Raw genomic sequence first — 23813 nt, 5'->3', positions numbered from 1 at the left:
ATTTGAAGGGACGTTATTAGTCTACATAATCACGTCATAAAAACTCACTTGATTAATTAAATTCGGCTCGGAAGTATAAAGGTCATAATTTCAAGAGGTTTTTATTTCACTGCGGTGTATTAAATTTTGTCAATAAAGCCTGTACTTATATCAAATTAAATTATAAAATCTGTGTGAGGAATGGGATAGGAAAACAAAATATACATGTAGTATTAAAAGCGTTCTTATTTCAAAATTAAAAAAAAATCAAAATTCAAATTCTTCTATTACTAACTCTTTAATCATTGGGTTACGAAACTTACGTAGCTAATATAGCCTTCTTCTAACTACGTTTTTGTTATACTTTACCCTTCCTTGCATCATGAGTTTGAGGAAATTAGCTTCTCATTGCAGAAAATATGGCCGAAGTATTCACCTTTCTGCGTTTGATAGTAGCTATAGTCTCATTATTTGCTCATCCAAAAACCTCCTCATCAGTAATGTGATCAGTAGGGCCCGGATTTGTATGCAACAAAAAACATGATTATATGCATGCACTTAAAATCAATAAAATATGTACTAAAACCGAACAAATATGCAGTTCAAAATTGTCATTTTTTGTGGGAAAAAATTGTAAATACCCACTTTACCCAATATTAATGACAACAAATCGAATAATTAGTTAATAATTTCTCAACATAATACGATATCAGAACAAAAAACACAAACAAAGAATATAAAGTTAATCAATTACAATTTTCAAAATAGTTTTTTCACAAGTACCTACAAATAATTGAATAATAAATGCAATGTAAGCCAAACATAACTTAAAAAACAAAAACGACACACTTAACTATTCCTAAATACTATTTTCTGTTTTTTGCCCGAAAAAAAATTACATTATTTTTTTCAATATTATGGTCTGGCATTAAATTTTCCGCATATTCGGTATTTGTCAGTATTTTGTTTATATGCGGAAAACTACCTCTCAACGTCCACTTGGGCAAACTTTAAATAATAGTGCCGAAGTTAACTTCACTTTTTTTACTGATAAATCCACAGCTCGGAGATGGCATTAAATATGCAAGTGCATCTAAACTATCTTCCTTCCTAATTTAGTTATATTTCGATAAAATAATTAAAAAAACTAAAATTATAAATTCAAAATCTCTAAAATATGCATTTATTTATGAAATATGCACTAATGTCTCAAAAAATATGCTCTAACGTCTGCTATGTTAAAAATTGAAGTATAGTATAGTAGAATGATAATAGAAAAGGAGTTTAAAAATTGTTATGAACAATAGTTAAACATGAAGTGCCAACTAATTTAATCGATAGAACATGAAATAAAGTACTAGTTAATCTCAAGGAGTATAGCTTCGGCTTTCTGCCAACTTAACCTTCTGCAAGGAATGTTTCATATCATTATCTACCTCGAATAAACTGTCATCAATAACCTCGTTTGAAATATGAAATTATAATTTTTGGGCGCCTTGAAAATGTGTGTTTTACAAGATTAATAAACAATGGCAAAAATAAGAACATATCGTAGTTTGTTAAAAGAGTTATTTAATTACACACAATACATTTCGTACAACAAGCGTACAACATTGAAATTTAGAATAGATACGAAAAAATATAGAAATTTTAATATAACATTGAGAATATCTTTGATTGGTACAGTTAGAGTTTTTAAATGGTACTTAGCTTTTATTTATTTAATTTGAAGGCTGCAATTTCTGTTTGGCTGGATTTGTTGTTCGACTTCCCGTCCGAAAGAGGGAAACGTCATTATGGCGTTGAACCGTAACTTTACGTTGAACCGGAAGACATCTATACTGCATCAATACTGAACTTGGAGTGTAGTCAATACGGAACCGATACTGAACTTGAAGTGATGATATTTTTTGAGGCCGGGAATAAATTTGTTATTTCCCCTTCCCCTTGTGACAGATTATTGCGTCAGCTTCCAAAAGCGGGAAGATTCCTTATTGGTCTGTTTGTAACGGTTTATTGTTTTATTGCAGGGTTGACACAAAATGTCAACAAGGTTGTGCCAAATTTATTTGTTAATTAATTAACATTATTTATTTAGTATGCGTTTAAGATGTAGACATGTCACATGAAATGTAACATTACACGTCTCAAATATGCATTTATATGCATAATAAAATTTTATTTTTGGATTCTGTGTCTTTCAAAACAGATTTCTGTGCAACTCTCATAGCTGTGCATACACCCTAACAAAACATGCACTAGCATATAAATCCGGGCCCTAGTGATCAGCTGAGGATATAATTTATTTAATTATTTATATTAAGCTTATCACTGCCAGCCATTTTTTACTAGGTGGACACTAATTGTAGGCCAGCTATTTTTTTTGGAATAAAATAAATCCCTTAAAATATGAAATAGGAACAGAATGATAAATATTAGAAAACTTACCAAATCAACATGTTTCTCGAGTTTATCGTGAATATTTTCACACAAAAAAGATAAATATTGTTTAGAAAATATACACAAATAGTTTATTCAGAAATTGTGACATTTACTAGAACCCGTGAGTTAACTCGCCCGTGTAGTAGCAGATCATCAGCCTAGAAAGCCTTAAGTGATGGGATCGAACCCCGCATCTGGTAAATTAACATGTTTTCTTGAAAACAATACGAATCAGTAGCGAAGGGTGAGATAAATAGTGTACTAAATTTTGTCAGGTACGAATATGTTTGGGTTATTGATAAACAACCATGCCTCTTAAATATTCTCGGTAGCCTTTACTCTGCTGACACATATATGGTTTGCTCAGGATAGAAAATGGTAGATAACTTACATTATTGATAAACATTCGAAAAAAAATCGTCAGCTTTTAGATAAAAGATTTACTTCGTACGCTAAGCGTACTAATTTGTTACAAAGCCGAACAAAATACTTAGTGTTGAAGGGTGACTTTTAGAACGAGGTAATTTGTGGAGATCGGAGAAAAAGAACACACTTGTCTGGTATATTTACGGGAAAATGATATTACTACTGACGAATAGGTACACACTAATTCGATGAACACTGACGACATAACATATTTACACACATGAAAAATCATTAGATTAATCAAAATTATTTTTTATTTTTAAAAACAATCTGTATTTATTTATATGTGATTAAATGCAATTCAAATTATTTTTTTAAATTAATAATCATTTTAATAATTTATTATAAGCAAAGATTTTAGCCTTACGCATTAGCACCTATCGTTTTGTATCGACTTCTCCAGACATCCCTAGGTCACGGGACATAAATATAATTTAAAAAAATATATATCACTATTCAAAAATAATTAGACAAATTTGTTAAAATACAGCTGATGTTAAGCTGTTGGATATTTTTTAAACCTTTATTTATAATACACTCCTTCTTTCCTATATATACGACAGATGTCGATGGCCAATTAATTTATTTTTATAAAATAAAGTGATGATATAGGTACGTCAATATACAATTAAAAGTTATCTTTATTAAGAAGGTAGGCTTTAAATAATCGCCTAGTATGGAGTCTTTGCCACGGATAATACGATTGATAGTACTATATACTAATACCTTCTAACAATAAATATTTACTTCTGGTATATATTATATTTCAACGATATGAAGATACAATTACAAAATATTATTAATAATAAATAAGTATTCACTTAGGTACTACATGACATTGTTAAGCGTTTTAAACACCTATTTTCCTAAAAGCACTAACTAGATTTGTGTCCTTGTATTTTTATACAGATATTAAAAAACTTAGTGCAAAATTCTAGGGCCATATATTTGGTCGCTTCCAGTACAAAACTTCTAAAACATAGGATGACCAAACTTTTAACATTTTTCACTAATTCTCCTCAATTTTTTTTTCTTGTATGAAACTGATATACTTCGTCCATAAGTACTTCCGTATTAACTTCCGGAAATTACAATTTGTTATGTTAAAAAAATTCTATTTGATTTTTTATTTACGTTGACGATGTATATTTTTATTATACCTACATATACATTAATTTAAAACTTAGTGTGTCTTCACTATACATTTTCCAATTACCTAACAAAACAAGTGGACTTTGATTTAGAGCATCGAAGGAAAATCCTGATGCATCGACAGTGCCATGAATGAAAAAGTTTGGTAACCTCAAAAGGATTTCAAGTTATACACATTTATATTTTTATAAAATCGATGTTTTTTAAAATAAATATTAAAACTATGAATTAGTCAAAAATCTTTACGAGGAAAAATTGAAAACTTGATAAACTAAATTTTAATAATAAACATGACCAAAAAATATAATGTTATAATAAGACGCGGTCATGTGACAAATTCACATTTTTATAACATTTTTTACAATTATTGTAAGTTTACTTTTGGCTTAAAATAAAAAAAAAAAATATTAATGTTTTCAGATACATATTTATTAATTAATACGGTTGAAATTGTAAATTATCAAAAAAATGTCTCAAATTGCAAGCTTCGTATATTCCGCTAGGTGCCTCTAGTAAGTAGAAGCATCCCCTTAATGTCAATAGTATTGAAAGTCTACCAACCGTACCAACTAGCGAGTCGCGGCGATGATCTCATCGCATGCGTTCGAACTTCTAACTTTGAATAAGTTTCTTGGAACGAGTTTATTGGGCCACACGTACTGAGTATGGGTAGTAGGTACAAATGCCGAGACTTGAGTGCACAAACTGGTGGCAGTATTTCTAGCTCACCTCTACAATTATTACATACATTACAGTTTCATAATATTATTATCATACGCGATAAACTCTGATGCCTTATCGCATTGTAAATAATTGCAACAATTCATTACAAGTAGCGTTGGAGTGGTGAGTTGAGAGCGACTACATCAAATTATTATATATTTCATTGATTTAAAAAAAATCAAACCACCCGATTTCTTTGTTGTCTATGGGGTATCAAATAACCGATATAATTTTCTCTTAATAAGTTGATTGTGTCACGAACTGTATGGCATGTCTCACATTCTTGTTGGGTCCACATATCGCCCAATGCAAATCTTTATAAATAATATTCCAAGACAGTCAAAGTTCTTGAGAACTACGTGTAATTGATTGTTCTGGATTTTCATCAACACTTAGATTCACAACATTGATATTTTAAGCAGTACGTTGACGTTTTTGAAAAGTTAGATTCTTAATATCACAAACATTACCATTTATCAATTTCTAATTAAATTACGAAGTTTAATCTCTTTAGGTCGATTATTTTGACCATAAATATCACATAGTGCCTGAAACGTGGCTCGAATAGATTCATTATTGTTGTAATTAATAATTTCTATACGCTTTACAACTGTGTATCTTTTCATGATTAATGCCAAACAATATTGAGCACAAATGTAAATTTTGGTGACAATCAGAAAAAAATAGCTGCTATAACGTTTTAAAAATCTATCGTACTAATTTGGCCTTTACATCTGTTCCGTCATAGGCTATCAATAGTCTAAACCAATGATACTCAACTTTTTTTTTCTTCGGGCCAAATACATATATTTGTAAAGTAACGCGGGCCGCATCACTACTGGTGTGACGAAAAAAATCATGAAATCCCTCCTTTTTCACAAAACATTGTTGAGATTTTAAAAATTATGCGTGTTTTTTAAATTAATCGTGAGCAATAGCTACACTCTTATCCCAGATCTGATGTGGACCATAATGACAATCCTCTTCGGGTGTCACTATCTGTGCGTCAAAGTCGAAACGAATCTCAAGATATACGAAATTCCTGATAATAAATGTGTTTCGGGCCGCACATAAAAGCTTAAAGGGCCGCATGCGGCCCGCGGGCCGCAGGTTGAGTATCGCTGGTCTAAACTAAAGTATGATTAATTAATGTTCATAGAGACACTTTGTTTGCGAAAAAAATAATTAGTGTTTCGTTAAATTTATTTTGGGGCCTAATTGACTAGATAATTTCGGAACATTTCTCCATAGTCCATAGCTATTAATCTTTGGCAATTTCTTGAACACCAAGGTATCATATTAGCAAAATGGTTACCTTATTTTCTTGTATCAAACTTTGCACAAACTGAAACAAAGTTTGGAGAATAAATCGCAGCCATCTTGGTAGTGACTGTGAATTTTGTCTCCGTGGTAAAATACGTACCTAGTAAAAACTTTCTCTTGAAAACGTAAATTACAAGTAGTGGTTATTATGGTTTTCTTTGACACTGATAGATGGTTAACGAGCTATTTTTTTTATACATCGTCTTCATTAATCTTTTTTCCTACATACACTAAAATTAGTTTTTATTTTTATAATGTTAATAAAATTCATTTGACTGGTTGTTTCAATTAATTACTGAATTTATAACAATCAATCAATGGAAAATAGTTGAGGAAGTAATTACTATATTGATGCAGTGGCTTAAACAGTTTTATTCGTAATATTAATACCTTATGATTTTTTCACTACTCCCAATTATTAATAGTCGCGTAAGAAAATTTGTATACATAAAGCTCGCCGTATTATATTTTTCACTCTTAAGCTGCGATATCAGAAACAGATGGCTGTACAGCATTGATATCAAATTCATGTCTAAATAAAACATTTTAAAAAATACGTATGTTTGGCGGTAAGATGAAGGGGGATAGAGATATCGTTGTTATTGGTTGTAGACTTTGAGGAGAGAGTGTATTGATAGATACAATAATGCATTAATAAGGATGACAGCGTTAGGTATAATTGCGGGTAATGATGTATTGGTGAGATCGTTGTGATCAACAGTAGATCAACATTAATGAACTGAGAGACTTGGTTCGAGTGGAGTAATGGTCGAGTGAGTACCTACTCGTGACAATAGTAGTGCGTCTCGTGACGGACTCGATGAGTGAGTGAGAATTCATGCATTGTCCTTACGATTTATACAAAAACAGTACATGTATTAATTATCGCTCTATTATTTGGGTTTGACAACAAAACATTCATATTTAACACAATCACTACTGACCTGGCAATTAATATTTAATTACCACATTTAAATATCATGTTAATTATATCTAATGGCCAACTAATGCAAACGCGCCAGTCACGGTGTCAGCACTAAATAAGTTAAATAATTACTACATGATATGTAATAACATAAAGGAATGAGAGAAAAAAATGGTGAATATTTATTTAGAATACTGCATGATTCAGAAGTAGGTTAGTAAGTAGATGGTCATGAAATTCTAAAGGAACAATACACCATTTTTTTCGTACAACGGCTAACGGTGAACTGTAATACGGCGAACTGCATCCGTACAATTTCTATGTAACCCTAAATAGTATGTCTGCGAAAATTACGTAGGTACATATTGTCTAAATGTATATTGTTTAAATATCATTTCATTCTCCAGTGACAAGTCATTTTTTACAACGTTTTTATTAGGTCGTATTCTTATTTTTCTGGTGGTTGTTTATCCGGTACAAATTTGCAATCGATTTTTAACTAACTTTCCGACTAGCTAGACATTTGAAACTTTTATAATATATCAGAACACGATGCCAATGCATTTTTTTAATACTTTTAGCCATCTTTAAGTAGAATAGAATTCATTTTCAGTTAATTCTGTTTTGTATGAAAAGTTATTTCGGAAGCAATCCGTAATCCAACCTATTATTATTGGTTGCTAGGGGTCTGGGGTACTAGCAACAAAATTATTAATATTAATTACTATGGAAATCAATATGAATGTCAAAATGATATTTCAGTATTATTTCAATCAAGTACAAATTTTTTTGATGGTTTAAGCTAGTCAAGTCAAGTTTATATGATTCAACAGAAAATTTAAAAACGTTGTTTATAAAAAGTTATTTTTATCTTGTAATTATTATTACTTATTTCGTTTTTTAATCACATGATCTTCAGATCTATTATTCAAATATTGTTGGATACGAGGCGTTTTTTTTCTCTACATCATCAAGATTCGAGACAATAATATTATGTACATATTGGAAAGGATTTGATTTCACCTTTTCGAATTTCAGTGTTTCTAATAAAGACATGAAAATATTCTTCTTATTCTATTTTTTTTTTGTTCACATGGTTAAAGGTTCCAATCAGTTATTGGTCGTTTGATTATCATTCATTATAACCGTGCATCAGCGCATTAAATTGAGATTTTATTACTTCCCGACGTAGGTACTATTCTTTTGAACTGCCTGTAATGCACACTTTAAAGTTTAAATCATACTGTGTTAAGTGCCCATATGACAAGTCTTAGTCAAGGTTGAAAATAAAGAATTTTGAGTTATCTTTAGGAGTTTAGTCTAAATAAGTTGTTGACTTTGATTATTCAATGGTAACATAATATATCAATATAAAATAGAACTAACTATCTTACACGATGATTATGTACTCGTCACTCGAACTTAACATATTATATTGTATTAGAATATAATACAATGATAAGTCGATATCAAACCTTTCAATCAAGCACAAAAAATAGGGCCGTACGTATGAGATTCCCCAATTCTTTATAAGCTATTTAACTGATGTTCCATCATATAACGTATAACACTGTTTGTGACGTAATCAATCTGACGTTACGCGAAATTCAAAATGGCTGATTCAATCTGTTACTTTCACGTCAAGCTTTACCGGCAAAAACTGTATATTGTATTGCCATATGGAAATGTTTACTGGTAATTCTGTAGCCTTTCGTATGGTAGAATTATAAAAAATGTGATAAAATAACTGATAAATTATATAAAGTTCATAATAATTATTCATTTATAATTATTATTAAATTTATATGGTACCGTTCGCACACTTTCAGACACATTTACAATTTCAAAATTTTGAATTATTTTTCGGGGAATGAAATTTTATAAGATTGCCATAATACGAAAACCATGACACATGAGATGTCACATTTGTGACGTCACTTAACAGCTAATTACGTTTGTACTCATGCATACAAACGTGCAGTATATAGCCTATAAGGTTTTTGGGAATCTCATGCATACGACCCATAGTCTCCAACTGAATAATCGTTCCTCGCATACTGTGTTTGTCCGCAATATACATTAAACTACCAAAATAATAAAGCCCTACTCTCTTGTAATATTGAAATAGATATGAAACAATAAACAACCATTAAAATAGTTCTGAGTTTATTAATAAAATTTGTAATCCTTATAAAAACTAAACTACAATTCACGCTTGACTCCCAAAGATATCCCAACTTCTTCATTTTCAACCTTTACACAATATAATAAATACACAAACATAATATTACACAATATAGAGTACATTATATTAATCTGGTAGGACACCTATTATATTCTTTAAAATTAGATGAAATAGAGAAAAAAACATCGTTTAACCCTTTATTAATTTAATTATATTGCCTATGAAAAGAATACAAATATTTATTTGACTACTTAGGTACGTATTTTTCAAAAAATATAACCAAATTTCTCAAAATTGTACCTTTGCATTATTTTTACTGTCGAGTCCAGGGAACACAGAAATAATGGGAACTGAAATACGTAACGGGTGTGGAGTAACAGGCAACCGATCTCGAGAGTGGAATAATATTGGATAAACTTAAACAAGTATCAAGAATACGTCATTCTAAGCTTGTCCTTTATTTTGACAGCTGCTCTCGGTTTATCCACTAACGCTCATTCAATATTGGTGCATTTGAAGGTTGCGACACACACTATTGCACGTCTATAATGTGTTTTTCATTTTCATATGACACTCACACATTCAAAACCCTGCTTTGAAATGTAGTATATTGAGATGTAGCCTATCTGAATTATATTTATTAATCTGTTCTGTGGTTGAGTCCTTCAATTGGTTGAATGACAACTAATATTGCATCTCGTACACTATGACAAGCTTAAAATTCAATCATTAATTGGAACCAGGAAGAATTCTACACAAATATTCTTCTTCTCGTGCCAACCCCTAACAAAGGTTGGCTACAATCAAGGCGATCTTTGCTTAATCATATGCCACCCGAATCATTCCAGCGAAATTGTACTCAAAGAAACCAGTCAGGTTTTTAAGATACGAAACGTTTATTATTGCTCTTTCCTTGTATGACAAGCTGAGGAATGCTATACTTTTGTCCTTTTATAATAATATGTAGGTATTGTAGTTTTCTGATTTTGATTCAATGCAGTACCTACATACTTCTTGGTCCTTTCCTATTAAATTAAGAACGTCGATACAACGACATCCCAAAAGTCATATCTCTCCATGACATCTCATGACGTTTATACATCAATACCGTAGAAAAGTATTTAGAGAACATAACAGCTAATCACAGACCATGACATTTATGATAACAGTTATTTAAAGACAAATATCAATTTTAATATTTATTTACGTTCAAAAACGATTTAGAAACTATTCGAAATACTATGACGCAAGAGAAACTTTATTTTCCTCAGTTTCCCACCGCGCTTTTCTCTCCGATTATTTAATTTTCCTGTCACGTACACCATTGCTTTTGTATTGTCTCTATAATTCTTCAATCGCCTACTCAATTAAGTGGGAACAGATTAGAGAGAGCAAACATTCAGACGTGACTCGAGACCGCCGAGTTTTTACTCACTCTTTCCCTGTAATTTATTATTTTATTTGATTAAAAAATATTATTTCTTGGGGTGGACTTAGTCGATTTTCTTTGAAGGCCAAGTTTTTTTTTCAATTGCCTTATAATTATTATTAGTCTTGATAATTATTACACCCGAAATTGAGTGGCAGATCATCCGCTTCTAAATCTGTGGGTCACGCGCTGGAATCCGACGTCTCAAAAATTCATATTTTCTTTCAATGCTGATTGTGCAGTATACATCGTGGTTTTAAATCTTGAAAATTAAGTTTTCAATGTAGGTATGATTGATCCATAATACATTACATCACTATTTACGATCCTAAGCGTATTATATGGGCATCCACAGAGTGGAGGTTGTATTCACGAGATATGAATGTACGCCACTTGCTCAATCTATTAGGGCCAAACACACATTAAAAAACAATATGTTATTTTACCAGACCCGATCCGAGACCTACGACATAATAAGCCAACACGTTACTGCCCGAAGGGGGAACATGCTCAGCGTAGGTCAAAATGGAGCTTTTATTTCATTTTAAAAGCATGATCCTGGACATCCCTTAAACGTTGTAGATAATCTATTTATATAATTTTGAAGCCTTATTATCCTTTATATGTATTTTAAACATTTGATGACTGCATAAGTATTTTTATTACATAAAATAGTATTCTTTTAAACCTCTCGCTCTAATGTTTTAGAATATAGTCATATTTCAGTACATGCATGTGCAGTGGTGTTAAGATTTTTTACAATTATTAATTTTTAAACGCATTTATAAAACCATTAGTATAATTTATGTCGACATTATTATAGTGAAATATTTACGATAAAAAATTATATTCATAATCTCTGTGATCCCAAATTTGACAAAAATTAGGCAAGATTAACACATTTGAAGATAATTCTAAAGATACTAATTATAAGCTATGTCTTTGACCATTCAAGTGTGATAAACATCTTACGAATAATGATTGCTTTATAATAATTATTGACCTAAGAATAAGGTAGTATTTTTTTGAAATACGCCATTTCTTTTGGCATTCCCCAGTAGTTAAGCTACAACATATGGCCGTAGCCATAAATTGACAAACTAAAACTGAAGTAGGGAGTAAGATCATGTTAACGCGCGTTAAAGTAGTGTGAAGTTCTCTTCGAATGATATCACTTGTACCTAACTTAATCAATATACTAGAGGTCATTTCTCTCTTCAATTTTATTTATATAGGCTCAATCTTTATAGAAAAACGTTTTCTTCAACATTTATGAAAGTATTGTATTTGAGATTATAATTTATGGTCCCATTCGAATACACAATAATATCCATTTCGCCTTGGATTTTCAACCGATTCCAATCATTCAGATTCGATTTTTTCAGAATATATAAGAATAAAATATAAAACTGGAAAGGTTATATCAGTACAGTAACCCTTCGATATAATATATTAAACCTGTTCCTGTAATAATTCCTTCACAAACATGATACGGAAAGTCGTAAGTATGTACATTTCGTAGAAATCATTCCCTGTACACCGTGATTTCCCATTCAATGTAAATATACTACAATATTATTACTCTAGTGATCGGTTCTAGCGATCGTTTATTGGTTTAGTCATAACTGTTGGCAAATAATTACTTAGTATAAACCTGTACTACCTATATGCATTCGTATCAGATATGCTTTGAAACTGACTGTTTATTTATAGATACTATTATAAGATCCACCCAAATACAACTTTTTCTAGGAAAATAAGATGAAAAAGTTATACTTCTTCGGCGTAACAAAACAAATAATTATTGTATTGGACCAAAACTCATCTTTGCCATACAGTGGTTATAATTGATTCAGAAATGCCCATGATGAATTAATAAATAAATAATATTATTGCAGAATGTACCTACTTCGGAAGAGAAAAATCTCAAAACCTGTGTTTGAAAAATTTAGTAAGCCGCTATTTCGACCATCTTTGCTTAAACAGATGACTGTACAACTATTTTCGTTAACAATAATAATTTATTACAAATCAAAAGTAAAACATAGCCTATTTAATGGTTTAACTGAAACGTGATATTGGCTTATATTGGATAAACCGCTAATAAATAAATTGACATGGGATATAGTTACGACAAATATTATCATAAACTATAAAAATATGTATTTTTGTATATGAAGTGTCTAAATATTGTAAATTTACAACATAGGGGCAAGTTGTGTTCCTCTGGACAATCTCCAATTTTAGGCATTCCTGATATTTTTTCTCAAAAACTATAAAAAAATTAGAAAAAATGTTTGAACTATTTGGAACTCAATAAATGATGAATCACCTTTTATTTTTTGTTTCAGTGTATGTATTTCAATAAACGAGATATAGACACTCTTATAAAACTCCCTAAATTGTCCAGAGGAACATGACCATGTATGTTCCTTTGGACATATGGTCATGTTCTTCTGGACAGTATTGTTCCTCTGGACAGCATATAATCAATCATTTTTAACATTTTTAACAATATTTATTACTCAAATTTTTTTTTATTTAAATTGACAATAGAATAATATATTTTTGTTATACATAAGTACTATTTAATGAGACAAACAAAGTCGAATCTTATCTCTTTGTATATACATCTGAAATAATTAATAGATACTCACTTCTAACAAATTTGTCCGATTCATTATTTCAAATATAACACCTTTCACACACAAAAAAACCCTCACATCACTCCCTGGTATGTTTTCTCTATGATTCTTAGCAACATACGACATGTGAACGTATTTCCGGCATGTATCATATTTTATTAGATTAGCTTTAGTAGGTACCCAACCTTTTAAAAATGCCACAAGTAACCATTAACTCGTTACTTAAGATCTCTCGATGCATGTTTTGGAGCATTTGGCTGATGCTGAGATAGACAGAATCAATAATTGTACCCCCTTTTCAGTTTTAGTTTTAGCTTAATATGTCCCGTAACATTAACAATAACAAAAATGCGTTAACATCAATGTCACTGATGTTAACGCATTTTTCTCTGGTATGTTGGTCAATATCCGGGATTTTCCTGGTTTACTAACACGAACCATTTTTCTTGAGTGTGCTTCTAGGAAAGCACTAACTATTTCAGGTTATTTGCTTGTATGCACCATTTTCCTGCAACTGGAGGTAAGAAGAAAATGTCTCGTGCACCTGCTCAGTTGCCATCTGGACAATTTCGATTGACTCAGAATTCTTTGTTTCCATGACTGAAATAGAGGCGTCCTCATGTTGGTTCATTATAATTGGTTCAAGATTTTGCGGACGATCTTTAACATAATATGCCGATAAAAAATCATCTTCTGTAAAAATAACATCGTTGAGAGGAGCATCACCTGTTACTTAAAATTGCTTACGACAGATTGTCAATAAGTTATGATCCACGAGGTGATCCCTTGTCTTTCCAAGTTTGCTGCGTGGCAATGTAATATTTACTAGATGGAGATTAAGTTTCTTTGTCCAGACAAATATGTTGCATTGTTCCTCTAGACGTGTCCAGAGGAACAATCAAATATTTGTCCAGAGGAACATGACATGGCAATGTTTAACGGTTTTTATTGTTATACTTTTTGGGGTTTATTTATCAAAGAGATAATTAGCTCTAAAGCATTCTAAAATAATACACTATTATGCAGTGGTGAAGACTCCATACTAGGCGATTATTTAAAGCCTACCTTCTTAAGAAAAATATTTTTTAATTGCATATTGACATATCTATTTAATAATTAATAAGTATATTAATATATTATATTTATATTAATATATATATATTAATATATTATATTATATATCAATATTAATATGAAGTGATTAAGTAATCACTTCATTATTTTATGTTACATAAAAATAATTTATTTTGCCAACGAGAGATGTCGTATATGTAGGAATGTATTACAGCATTACACAGTTTACAAAACAACTGCAAAGGTATTAAAAAATATACCACAGCGCGCCGAAAATAAATAATAAACGCCGCGACGTCTCGACGTAAATAAATCCCCGATTATGTGTGAAATAATTCTGATTTTTTTTCGTATGGACTTTACGTCTCGTAACCTCAGCAAGTCTGCTGATTTGTACGAAATAAGGTAAGTTCCTGTCGCAGAGCCTAAAACATTCGCGCACAATAATGTTGTTACGACTGCGCACTTTGTCCAAAATCATTAATAATTAGGTAATTAAAAAAATAATTTCAACGGCGTTTAATCGAATATTAATAAATAAGTAAGTATAAATTGTTTTTATAAATAAAAATAAATTTTATCTAATGATTTTTGATGGGTATACATGTTTTGAAAAATATGTAATTTAAACAAATCGCTCATTTTTATGTCGTCAATGAGTTTTTGAAGTTTCATTGAATTAGCGTGTCGTTGTCATTTACTAGTGTGTACCTATTCATTAGTAGTAAATATCGTACTATTCTCGTAAGTATACCTGACAAGTGTGCTCTTTTTATCATATCCCCACAGCCTACCTCTTTCCAAAAGTTATCCTTCGCCACTGCTATTATGTGACATTAAATAGTTTCATGTACAAGGAGTATTTACTATAAAAAGTCACTTGGTAATAAACAAAAATACTTACTTTTTCATTGAAAAAAAGACAAACACAATGATTGAGTATCTCTTTGAGACATGACACTAAACGTTAGGATAGTTTTTCCTGGTGTAAAAATGTGCGTTCCAACGTGTTGAAAGAAGAAAAATATGATTACCCCTTTACGATAAAACACCACTGTCAAACAACAATAGTCCAGAGGAACACAACTTGCTCCTACCATTGTTTGAATTATTTACCAACTCAACATTCACAAAATTTATTTATTTATTGATACATAATTTTACTCATAAATAATACTTACATAAATATGGCCTCAAATCTTGATACACAATCTTTACAATGAAGAATAAATATACATTTCAATATAAATAAAGTTTTATGAATATAAATTAACAGTGTAGAATGCTATAATAGTTATGACAATGAATAATCATAATAATAAATTGTGTTGCAACTTCCGTCACACGTCAAACGCGTTACATCGGTGTCACACGCCAAAAGTACACTGATCTGATTTCCCAAACGCGACAAAAGAAGTATAACTTCAAAAAGTGTTTAAAAAAGATTATGTAGGTACGAGTAATAATATTTAACTTAGCTGCAAGTCAATTCATATTGTGAACTTTTGAATATTATCACACGTAATTGTTATGAAGTAAGTTCTAGTAATCGATGACTGATGATATTTTTTTAGTAATTAATTTTAAAAACTGGTAATATAAATGATACTAGGCCTGAATTCTGTTAGTTTTAATTATAAATGTTGTGTGTAATTTGGTTTTTACACGTTTTTGCCTGAATAATAATTGTTATTTTCGTTAATATAAAACTAATTACAGTTAAGAAAAAAATCATTGTCATTGTCAAAAGCATTGTCATAGGTACCCACTTATATCATATTATAAACTTATATTTTCACGAAATATATTTTTAGGACCCTGAATGCATAATTTATCATATTATGTGAAACGACTCGTTTTTTTTTAAATTATTTTTCCCTTTGTTAAAAATACCTATAGAAATGACAAAATAAATGTATTATAACTAAAAACAAAAAAAAAATCATACATTTAAGGGTTAAAAGTCGGTAGCATTTCAACATAATTTTAGATTCAGTCTAACAGTATACCTATATAATATATTTAATATATTATTATCAAATTAATATAGAGATAAGATAACTATTTCCAAAATAAATCTCGGCACTTAAATTTATTATAAATGTATGGTACTTGGGCAGGAATGAATGGTGTTGTGAGCGAGAGGAGGAGTGAAGAACTAAAGACTGATGATGATGTGGATTGCGTATTTATTTTGACGGATTGATAGAAGTACTGTGATATAATGATACAATGATAAAAGAAAACAGCGATGTGGATATTGTTAGCCCGAGGCACGATGATACGGAGTGACAGTTATACAATCGTGAATCGTGATAGACTATTAAAATGTATTGAGCCCCTCACGATTGAATCTTGCTGACACTGAATATCCTATGAATTTCGGTCAATCAAATGAAGTATTGTCTGATGGCCTGATAAAATTCATAATAAACATAATTAATACGGATTATTTGTAACTTGTAACTAGACTCGTGTGAACTTTGTATACTAACGCAAATGAATGTGATAGACAATCACATTTTTGCAGTCGGCGTTTTTCACTTCGTAAGCACTAACCGACACAGCTGATAGCCTGTAAAAATTTATATAAAAATAATTAAGTTAATTTAAATAGTTTAATAATACTTTGCATTGTTAAAATAAAAAATGAAATTTGTCATGTAATTTTGATGTATGCTGAGATTTCGTTTTTATTTTGATTTAACGTAACGGCGACACTCGACAGTATATGCATATGAGCCCAAATTGCAAACATTAAAAAAACAAACGGTACATTGCAGTGAGCTACGCATTTATTCCAATGCACCCACCGCGAGTAGAATATATTATCGTACTGGGATTATTGAGTTGCTATCAGCTTGTTTACAATTGTATAATTATAGTAACTAAGATAATAACAACTCAATAAACCCGTCGCGACACATTTCAATCGCGGTGGGTACGATGGAATAAAGGCGCAGGGGTGTATTAATTAGAGCTCTTGATTCCGCCGTACAAACCAATTAAAAATTCCTAAAAACCAATTAATATTATGTCAGTGCATCTTTTCATCTGATGTTTTTTTGTACGGTAAAAAGGTTTTTTATCTTCTTAAATTCAGAAGCAAACATTTCTTGTAAACGGGTAATCCCCTAGTAATTGATATTGAGTTCTTCGAAAAACAGTAATTGGCTTTCCTTTAAAGTCTTTCAACAGGCGCAAAATCTTCATTAAAAATGTACTAAACCCATGTTAGATGTATTCTGAATCAGATTACATTCTCCGTTAACCATCGTTTCCCAATTAAATTTAGTGAAAGAACCTTTCTATATTTTTTACAACACATCGAAGCCTCTTCAATAATGTTTGGTACATATTTCTTGAATCAATTTCAAATATTTTTATTCCATCAAGTTATATATTTATTATTATAAGTAGGTATAAATAATTATTATTTGTAATATAAAAGTGATTCATTATTATTATTATACAGTAGCGAAACAAGGGTTGGGCGAGAGGAGCAGCCGCTACGGGTGTTGTCCGGTTTGAGTCGCAAAACTGGAGTTTTGTGAAAAATTTCAAAATTTGAAATTTACTATTTTCTTATGTCAAGATTTTTTGACGGCTTGGTGTTAAACCACTTCTTCACGAGACAGTTTTTCTCAACGCAGTTTTATCAAATTAAAATTTAATAAAACAAAATTTATTGAAACCAAATTGATTACCGGGTTTTGGTATTTTATCAGATTTAGTAGTGAGTCTACTTTAATGCAAAGTTCCAGGGTGAGAAAAGCACTTGAAATTTGTTAATAATTATTAAAATAAATTGCAAGGCGCGAGTTAACGTGTCATCCCCGAAGCACCGCTCGCGACCGACTGGAGTCTCCAGCGGTCGCATTACTTTTGTGACATTATTTTTCGTTAGGCCTGTGCGATTTTTCGTTAAGAATCCGCCCGGGAAGTCAAGGAAAAAGCATGTATCCATGCTAAAATCTTAAATGCAGAGATTACCATTTTAGATACCTTTTAACTACATGTAGTTAGTTTGATGTAGTTGTAATAACACGTTAAAATACTATGATCACGTATATTAATAAAAATAATTACAAGATAAAAAGAACTTTTTACATACAACGTTTTTAAATTTTCTGTTGTATTATTATGCTCAATATGCTCAAACTTGTACTTGATATGAAGTAAATAAAAAACAAACAAACAAATATAGAATACTGAAATGTCATATTGATTTCCATAGTAACGCACGTATATATTAATAATTTAGTTGCTAGGACTACCCCCTTAGCAACCAATAATATTCTTTTACTTTTTACGTATTTTTCTCAAATAACTTTCCATACAAAACAGAATTAACTGAAAATGAATTCAATTCTGCTTAAATATGGCTAAATGTATTAAAATAATGCATTGGCATCGTGTTCTGATATATTCTAAAAGTTTCAAATGTCTCAAAAGTTCAAAAGTTCTAAATGTCAGCTAGTCGGGAAGTTAAAAATCGATTGCAAGATTTGTACTTTACAAACCACCGGACAAACAAGAATACGAGCAAATAAAAACGTTGTAATAATAAAATAGTAATAAATATATTATTTTTGTAATAACAAAATATGTCATTTGTTTCAGAGATAAGATCAGCTCTGAAGAGAGTTCCATCATCGAGGCCATGCTATGGTACAGAAGTGTGAACGCCGCTCTTCTGGAACAAATCACTAACCATATAAAGGAAACAGACAGTAGCACGATATGGCGGTAAAATATATTATATTATAACTAAAATTTTCGTCTACAAACCATTTTCAGGTCTGCGTCTTACCGAAGTGAACCAAAAATATAAATATTTATTTATTTTTTGAAACCATTGTGGACATAACAAATCTAAATTCAAGACATGCACAACATGGGCTTTACATGACCTGTAACAAATATTACCCTCACAAGAGAAAAGAGAATAGGTAGGTATGTAAAATAATAAAAAATAAAAAACATACTTAAGTACAATTTTATCCGGAAAAATAAAATTTTGAAGACAAAAAAACATACTGTCACCATACTATTAATACCTCGTAAATCTGTTTGAAATGAATGTTGTTATTATTTATGTTATTATTATAAGAATATTTTAAATACCCCTCTGATCGATGAATCTGTTAATACTGGTTGTGAAATACAAGGTTTTAATTCCATAATTAAAACCACAAGTTTTTAAAATTTTTCGATAGATGCACAGCATACTAGTCTAGAGAACCGAGGTTTTGATATGGTTTAAAATGATTTTTTGTTTAAATTTTGTCGAACAAACTTCATTTTTCCATAATATCGGACTTACGAGGTTTTAATAGTAAGGTGACGATATAAACCTAAAATGTCTACGTCTTTGGGGAGCGCATTGATTAGTCTTGTACCCCTCGCTAATGGTGCCTGATAAGCTTGACACGAGGAAACGGTTCCGATCTAGAATAAATCATGGCTGCGACCACGAAGGTAATTGATAGGCGCATGCAAATTCAAATTCATTAGGACACCAGGATTGGAAACCATCCCTCGCGATAACAGGCTAAAGTGTTTCAAGAGCAGAAGAGACCTATGAGGTTTAAGAGAGTGAAAAGTAAGCATGCCTTGTGGAAAAGCAGTCGGAAAATAATCATTTGACGAATTATCGAAAGGAAAATAGTTATACGTCTTACATATTACATACATCGCAGAAATTTCTTCTGGACGCGTTCTTAAATAAGCTTATAGGAAACCTCATAAGGACACCAGATAATCGACCCATATTCAAGAATGCTACGCAATAATGATATGAAGGTACATAAGACATTAGGATTCTTGAATGGTTTGGATTGTCGCATTATTAATACTTCTAGAAGCTTGCTCGTACGTAGAGTTGTTTAGTTATGTGCAAGTGAAAAGATAATGAAGAATCAAAAAATATCCCAAGATCTTTCACCTCAGATTGACGCTTTAATGTGTCTACTGTTTATTCAGATTCATGAGCATTAAATACCAATCGCAGAAAACCATTCAATTACAAATCCGATATTATGTTGATGCTTAGTTTGTTTAGTTTAGTTCATAACATAGCACTGGCAAAGGGCGGCTTTTGTAAGAGGTAGGTTGTGGAAATCAGAGAAAAAATACACTACTTCTCAGGTGTATTTTACGGTAAATAAAAAGATAAACGATAAACTAGTGGTTCCGCTAACGGCAAAATATAGAAATAAAACTGACAGTCGGTGTCAAATAATTACGTTTTGTAAACAGAAATAGCAAATACATAATATTAGATTCGGACGAAGCAAGATTGTATTCGTACCGAGAATCGTCGGGGTGTTATTAATGAACATAGATAGCATGTTGCCATTTCAATAATTAATTTTGCCTGCATTTACAATCAAAACACTGGTAAAGTAGCCATGTTATATAGGTAATAATATATAAAGAGTATTTAAACAATCAATTTACAATACTATTCAATTATGCAGTTTTTAGACTTTTACCATCATACGTGAAAATAAAAATTAAAAAAATAAATAAACTACGGAATATTGACGCAAGTGAGATTGCCATGTTACTGTTTTGATAAAATGCCATCTATGTAAGAATCTTAATTAGTTAGCTGATGTACTTACATAAATTCGACATTCTATGCATCAGGCTATAAAATTAAATCTATGATATAATTAAATAAATTTTCAGGTTCACATTCAATGTTATTATATAAAGTTACATGTAAATTGTAATTGTATTACATTTTACCTTACCACAGTTCATCGTAAGCTATCGGACCGGAGAGAGATGGTCGTAAGTATAGTATTAGATTAAAGAAATACTTGTATAATTGTATAGCATTGAAATAAATAAATGTATTTTGTGGCATTCTTCGCATTATTATATTAAATAAATGCATCAATAGCCTGATTCTGAGTACCTTCGCTACACGGAAACATGTATATGTTTGAGAGCGATTGTTTCTCCTAAAGCTTGGCGGCTCTCGAAAAATTTCGAACGTTTTCAGTTAATATTTTATACTGTAAAATTGTCGCTATTGCCGCAGCGACCTTTGATGCAAAGGCTTGCTAGCTCAGCTGCTAACCGAAAGGTCGGTGGTTCGAACCCACCCAATCGTGTTATTTTTTCATGTGAAAAATATATCTCAAATTATGCAATAAATAAACCATACACAATTTTAGATATTTTATAGATAAAAGAATATTTTTTATCGTCAATAATTATTGTTTAGTCTAAGCAGGTCTTGATAAATTATATCATTAACATCCGCGCGCAATGTCGCTTATCTTCGGTGATCGGACGGTAACATTTGAATTGGCGTTACATTTGAATTTTGTGCACAGAATTTTATTTTAATGCCAATGTCACGGCGAGCGGTAAAACATTATACATGTTAAAACTACATCTATAACAAGGCTTATTTTCACGTCTTTGCCGCAAATGATGATTATTAAGGGTATTACATCACACACGAATGTTGTCGTAACTTTTACGATAGGGCACAGGAATAATATCAGATTTCCTATTATTGACATAATATAAAATAGGGTAATAAAATATTAACGGCTTGTGTCGAATTTTAATGCTATTCACAGCGAAATAGTACATTATTTAATAAGAGGGAGGGGTAAGATCTTAATAACTTCATAAAAACAACACAATATCAAGTATTTTCAACGTAAAGTACTACGAAAAATCTTTGTTGACGCCATATTATTTTCACGTAGTTATTGGATATGGTATTCCAGTAGTGAAGGGTGGAGGTAGGCTGTTAAAATCCACCATAAATAGTACACATTAAACTTAAATTAAATTAAACCCTGCGAAAACTAAGCCATAATAGATAACAGTCAAACATTACTCGTCTATCTATCAATTTTGAATATTTTAAATTAATATTTTCATCTACTATGGTTTGTTCTAGACAGGGGTTATTGAATTTTAATAAACTAACCAAGAATATTGTGTAATATGTATCCTTATTCATCGAAAACAAATAAGCATGAATGTAAAAGTATGTGCACTATTTTGTCGAATTACCCATAACATACCAAAATGATTTTGTTTTGGTTTAGGTAAGGTTTAATTGATTTTTAAAAACTAACTAACACCATTTGTAAATTGTAGTCTTAGTTCAATAAAAACAAAAAAGAATGACTGAGAAAGTTTAATGTGCACTATTTATGTCGGATCTTAACAACCTACCTCCCCCCTTCGCCACTGTGGTCTTCTCTTTTTCTGCTTATAGAAATCTTATAACAGATCGTGTGTTTGAAATATTAAAACAGCATCACCAATAATAGGCAGGTCATGCGATTCGTTTCATAAGGGTGGCATATTATAAAGCAGTGCTCCGCAACCTTTTCAAACCTACGGCACACCAAAGGTCTTTCCAGAATTCTACGGCACACCACACGTAAAACAATTTATACACCAAAACATGGACCCCACATACTCTAAAATAGCGTTTTTTAAATGGTGTTCGAGGTAAAATTAATGGTATTGTTTGTATGTTTAACGATTTTTTGTATTTATCAATACATCCACTTGAATTATGGTTAGTTGTCGGGCTAATAGTAATTATTGGTCGAATATTGACATAATTACAATAAATTGTGTTCTAAAATTATTTTTTTTTAAATATTCATACCAGTCTAATAAAATAGCGTCGCAGGCGACTTTTTTACTATTAGAGCAAATTTGTAATTTGTGTGTATCACGTATATGATTGACCTGTCACGCCCCCCCCCCCCCCCTGAGCATGGGTCACAGGCTAGAGCCCTGTCAGCCCCTTCTTGTAGGGGCCATGCACCAAAACTACATTAATTTGTGTTTTTTATTTGATAAATAATTAAATATACAAACAACATAACCATGACCCCTACATCATTAAGCGGGCCCCCAGGCCAGGATCTTTGTCGGGCCCCCCTACCTATCGCTAGGGTTAAAAGCAGTGTGACGCTCTACAAAAATCTTTTCCAAATGGTGTTCCAGGTAAAATTAAGGGTATGTATGTATTTTTAGCGATTTTTTGTATCTATTAATACATCCACTTGAATTATGGTTAGTTGTCGGGCTAATAGTAATTATTGGTCGAATATTGACATAATTACAATAAATTGTGTTCTAAAATTATTTTTTTTTAAATATTCATACCAGTCTAATAATAGTCTAAATAATTTTCGAATATCGGCATATTATTATAATAATCAAAATTTGCATCAAACATTCAAATTTTGAAATTTTATTATTGTTAAAGTAAAATAGCGCCGCAGGCGACTTTTTATCATCATAGCAAATTTGTGATGTGTGTTTATCTCATTTATAAGGTAGTCGCGCCACGCGGGGCCCCCTCAGAGCCTGGGTCCCCAGGCTAGAGCCCTATCAGCCCCCCTCCCCCCCCTTGTGGGGGCCATGAACATAACACACGACGAAGAACTAAATATACATATTTCCATGTATTTGTATTATCAATATAATAACTAATTAATGTGATAACTG

General features: G+C 31.1%; 1 protein-coding gene across 1 annotated transcript in view; it reads left to right on the top strand.

The window, feature by feature from the left end:
- The window catches only part of LOC147073960 (uncharacterized), a 78048-nt gene that overhangs the window by 32656 nt on the left and 21579 nt on the right, over positions 1-23813 (top strand). The window contains exon 5 of the mRNA XM_085944710.1: positions 18927-19052. Within this exon, the coding sequence (XP_085800836.1) occupies positions 18927-19052 (126 nt within the window). The remainder of the gene's footprint in view (positions 1-18926; positions 19053-23813) is intronic.

Source organism: Rhyacophila brunnea, unplaced genomic scaffold (assembly GCF_057557595.1).
Source record: "Rhyacophila brunnea isolate RB1 unplaced genomic scaffold, BYU_Rbru_1.0 scaffold_17, whole genome shotgun sequence".
In the NCBI taxonomy this organism is placed as follows: Eukaryota; Metazoa; Arthropoda; class Insecta; order Trichoptera; family Rhyacophilidae; genus Rhyacophila; species Rhyacophila brunnea.
This window is presented reverse-complemented; position numbering and strand designations above follow the sequence as displayed.